This window comes from Octopus bimaculoides, chromosome 26, assembly GCF_001194135.2.
Source record: "Octopus bimaculoides isolate UCB-OBI-ISO-001 chromosome 26, ASM119413v2, whole genome shotgun sequence".
Classification (NCBI taxonomy): domain Eukaryota; kingdom Metazoa; phylum Mollusca; class Cephalopoda; order Octopoda; family Octopodidae; genus Octopus; species Octopus bimaculoides.
In genome coordinates, this window is record NC_069006.1 from 20,094,264 (window position 1) to 20,099,229 (window position 4,966).

A 4,966-nucleotide genomic window follows, 5' to 3' on the forward strand; every position below is an offset into this window, starting at 1 on the left:
CTAACTAAGCAGTATCTGGTTTGATCACAAGCTCAAGTATGAGTAGCATACAACACTTTGTAGCATTATTTATATGGTAGGTCAAATGGACCAAAATACACAGAAGCAGGATCACTTATTAGGTCCCACTTTATATTGAACTGCTGGAATAATGCCAAAGATAAAATATGTTGAAGATTATCTGTGTTCTTATTGTTTGATTATTTACCTTTTGTTGTTACCATATTTCATCACTTGAAATATACTGTTTCTTTTTCAGTAAATTAAAAAAAAAAAAATGAAGAATACAGTAAAATAACTGCATCATTATTAAGCTGTTGTTAAAGACAGCAAGCTGGCAGAACTGTTGGCACACCGGGCAAAATGCTTAGCAGCATTTTGTCCATCTTTACATTCTGAGTTCAAACTTCACTGAGGTCAACTTTACTTTTCATCCTTTCGGGGTCAATGAAATAAGTACCAGTGGAACATTGGGATTGACAAACGAAATGAGAAAAACATTGCAGCTGTGAGGGGGAAATCGTCAAATCACCATCCGTGAGTTATCAGAGGATGTGCAGATTAGTTACAGTTATGTTCAGTCCATTAGCACTGAAGTTTTGGATATGAAATGTTTGTCCGCCCAAACAGTTTTCAGCTGACTAAAAAGACACTTGGATTTCAGTTGCACAAGATCTCCTTGATTGTGTTGAGAACAATGAAACCCTTTTGAAAACTTTGTGTCGGCCTCTGAGCAGGTATTGCCAAGCTTTTGGCAAAATTTGATGCAAATTCTCTGCTCAAAATTCTCTGTCATGGTCAATGCAACAATCACACGTTACACACCTTCCTTCCAAGCACTGCTGTAAATAGCAGAAGTGAGCTAGAATGTTAAAACTTTGTGCACATTCACAGCAGAGTTCTTCCCATTGCTTTTAATTATTCATGGTGGTGCATATGGCGGTTATGTGAAATTTGGAAAATGTATGTTAAATGATGATGATGATGATGACAAAAGGAAGAGACGGGAATGTTGAGATATTAGCGGTACTCCATCGGTTACGACAACGAAGGTTCTAGTTGATCCAATCAATGGTACAGCCTGCTCATGAAATTAACGTGCAAGTGGCTGAGCACACCACAGACACGTGTGCCCTTAGCATAGTTCTCAGGGAGATTCAGCGTCACACAGAATGTGACAAGGTTGGCCGTTTGAAATACAGATACTACTCACTTTTGCCAGTTGAATGGACCGCAGTAACAAGAGATAAAGTTTCTTGCTCAAGGATATAGAGCATTGCCAGAAAATGAACTCACAATCTTATGATCATGAAGCAAACACCTTAACCAATAAGCCACGCATCTTCATGACATTAGGAACTCTTCTTGTAATTTTAATGTTTTCCTGATTAAGATTGTTGTTATCAGTGATTGGCAGTCTTTCCTCTATGTGTCAACCCTCCAATCCTTTAATTATAGTCTTTGTAGTCAACTGAAGTGGATCAGGATTGTCATATCTCCTTTTCATCTTGCAACATAAGTTTCTCACTAGCCAAACGTTTTCTATGGGGCCTTAGCAACTCAGCCATATCATCTTTTTTTTTACTTCTTCAAACTCTATATCAATGATTCCCAATATGGGGCATACACCTCATCAATGGACCTGAGATCCCAAATTTCTGGGGGTTTTTTTTTTAGTGAGGCATGGAATTGTAAAAGTCTTTTTATTTCACAAACATATTACACCTATACTCAGCCAAACCAAGCCGATCCCTCCAGCCAAGCATACTGTGTGAAGATTATTTGCTACAGTATAGTGCTATTCTAATGTCTTAGTGTGGATAAGAGATTTAAAATTACAAAACCTGACAACTTATGGCTGAAGCTAACAAAATTATCTCCTTGAATCAAAGAATTCTGCTGTAGTCGTCAGGCACAAGGTTCTCATTAAAATGATTCCCTTTTTTTTTCTTAGTCAATACGTTTTTGTACTTAGTACTAAACAAAAGAGGTACTGGTAGATTTTTTTTTGTATTAGATAATTGTGATAAAATAAAAAATTAAAGTTGTTTTTTACCCATCTACCAGTGGGACATAAATTTTTCTGAAAAGTTATAGTGGAGCCTGGGGGGGGAAATAGGTTGGGAAACACTGCTCTATATCATTTGCCAGTGTCATAAATACTTTGTGGAACTTGTTGGAGACTATCTGCTGGTGGAAAACCTGAAAATCTGATATGTCATAAATAAAATCTGGGGTCTATATGTTTTACCAAATAACCTTCATAACTGAGGGTTTCAGTTCATCTCATATTTCAGCTATGTTATCCATCACAGCCATCATAATGTCGAGTTTTCTTTCATAGTCTCTACCTGTATATTTATCATTCCATCAATTTCATGAGTTGTTTCAAAAATATTTTTTCTTGGATAAGAAGTTAGCTACCACACTTTTAGCCATTAATTAAAACAAAAAAAATCTGGATTGTTAGGTAAATATATATCACTCTCACATTATGTTAAAGCTCATTTCAATTCATTGAATGACATGGTCTTTTTTCATAAAGGATCAATGCTTTATTGGAAATAGTATGTTTTTACACCATATATCTCTACAGCAGGACAAAAAAAAATTGTTAACTAGTCTTGGAGAAAGCTCATAGACATTCAGATCTTATTTGAATCCCAAATCACAGGTAGATTAAAATTAGCATGGCTCATGAAACACCTTTAGAAGTTCAAACTGATACATAAGTAGCAGTTTTAATTTCATATCTTCAGCAACATTTCCTCCTACAAGAAGTACTGGATGGTTTTTATAGGTTTTAAAACCTGATGTTGATTGTTCATCGCTAGAAATACAAGTCCTGGTAAGTATGTGCTACTAAAAAATCACAGTTTTTTTCACACTGTACACTTTGTCTGGCATGGAGTTGTGTCAGAACAAAAATGTTCCTCAGGACAATAAGTAGCAGCCTTTGAGAGTTCCAGCAGTTATTTTAACCCTTTAGCATTTAAACCGGCCATATCAATCCCAGATATGCTACTTGTTTTATGTTCTAATTAGCCAGAAAGAGAAAGCATTACATTTGACAAAATAATCTGAATGCTAAAGAGTTAGTGTTCTGTAAAATAAAGCACCTTTGAAACTTTTCAACCAAATCTACCCAGAGTAGAGAGGACATGTCATTGATGAAATTACAAATGGTTACAAAAGGATTTTGACAAACCTGGCTGATTGATTGATTGACCAGACAATGAATCATACAATTGAGAAGTGGTTCTCAACCTGTTTTTTTTCATCTATGGACCCCTTTGATTTCTATTCTTTTCTGGGGGACCCCCCTAGCCCTTTGATGTTTAGAAACTAATTTTATAGATACTTCTTTCAAAATTCCTATTTTGCTTTTTACACATCAACTTATGTTGGTTGATCTATGTAAAATGTTAGAAAAAATAAACCTAGCTGTTTCTTGTAAAGAATACATCTAAAGCAGAATCTTTTCATGGACCTTTAATTTACTACTGTGAGTTCCCAATTTATTATTTTGCTTGAGTGAACCCTGAATCTTAATATGGACCACGGTTGAGAACCACTGGGCTAGATGATTAACCAATTGACTAATGATAATTAAAGTGAAATAAAATCAGTGCCTGTGTTTATTATTGGCATAATGACCTTCCCAAGGTACAGCAAAATATGTTCCAACACACAAGTACACATCAGGAATCTTGCGAACCATGTATAAAAAAAAATCGTTGGTCAAATAAAGACAAAAATATATTTAAATTGAATGGTTAAGTTGTAAGTAACAGAAAAAAAGGAGATGGGAAAATGACAAGAGGGGCAGACAGATGTATTAAAATGATGCATTTAATACTCATTACCTTTTGTTTCAGTCAATGGCTGAAGCCATACTGGAGCACCGCCTTGAAAATTTTTTCTACATGGAGTAAATAAAATCATAACATAAACAATTAAATATAAGAAATAATAATTTCTTAAAGTATGTGTTAATCCCCATGTACCCAGACTTTGTGGACACACTGTGTGTGTGTATATATATATATATATATATATATATATATGACGGGCTCTGAGTACCCGTCTACCAAATCCACTCACATAGCTTTGGTCTGCCCGAGGCTATAGTAGAAAACACTTGGACATGATGCCACATAGTTGGACTGAACCTATAACCAAGTGGTTGAGAAGATACCACATAGCTACGCCTGCGCTTATGTTTGAATAAAGTATTTGAACAATTCGTAAAAGAAAGTGCGTGAGCTAAATTCAAAATAGTAAAAATTAAGATATTGTTAAGCCTCTTCTAAGTCGTCGCCAGTTAAATAAACCTATGGCAAAAAGCATTTCAATTACAACTGCTAGGTATATCTAGGACTAAATTATATATTTTGTCATTTCTTCCGAAGACGCTAAAGTGACTTTTAAAGCAACGGCACTATTGCTGGCAGATCGAACAAGCAACGGGTACCTCGTTGACTCGTTTCAGTGGCGAAGCGTGCAGGCCGTACGTATATACGTACTTCGGTCTAATAAAATCGCCCAAACAGTAAAAAGTCATTCTCTTCTGGTGCCGAGTTCGAGTTCAGCGCGAGGTAAGTCGTGCAATTGACTGAGTTATCTCCCCTGTCTCTTCGTCATTCGGTCAACATGGCTAGTCAGTTAATACGTGAGGGTAAAATCTCTCTCTTATATTTTCTGATTGGAGCCGGTATTTGCTGTGTTCCATCTATATCATGGAACAAATCAATGCAATACGTTTGGTTAGACTCTTGGAAGTATCTACTCGGAATTTACACAATAGTATTTCACACTATTGTCAGCTTAGTTTATATTTCGGATAATAGAATGTACCAGGTGAGTGGTCTTCTCTATAATAATTCTATTGAACTCCGTTCCTACGAAAAGCGCACATATACATACATACGTGTATATATCTATATCTATCTATCTATCTATCTAT

The 4,966-nt window shown here is 35.7% G+C and overlaps 1 protein-coding gene across 1 annotated transcript in view; it reads left to right on the forward strand.

Moving 5' to 3' along the window:
- The first annotated feature begins 4,578 nt into the window (after window positions 1-4,578).
- LOC106868383 (protein-S-isoprenylcysteine O-methyltransferase) overlaps window positions 4,579-4,966 on the forward strand; it is a 7,906-nt gene continuing 7,518 nt past the window's right edge. The window contains exon 1 of the mRNA XM_014913609.2: window positions 4,579-4,860. Coding sequence (XP_014769095.1) covers window positions 4,654-4,860 — 207 coding nt within the window. The 5' untranslated portion in view covers window positions 4,579-4,653. The remainder of the gene's footprint in view (window positions 4,861-4,966) is intronic.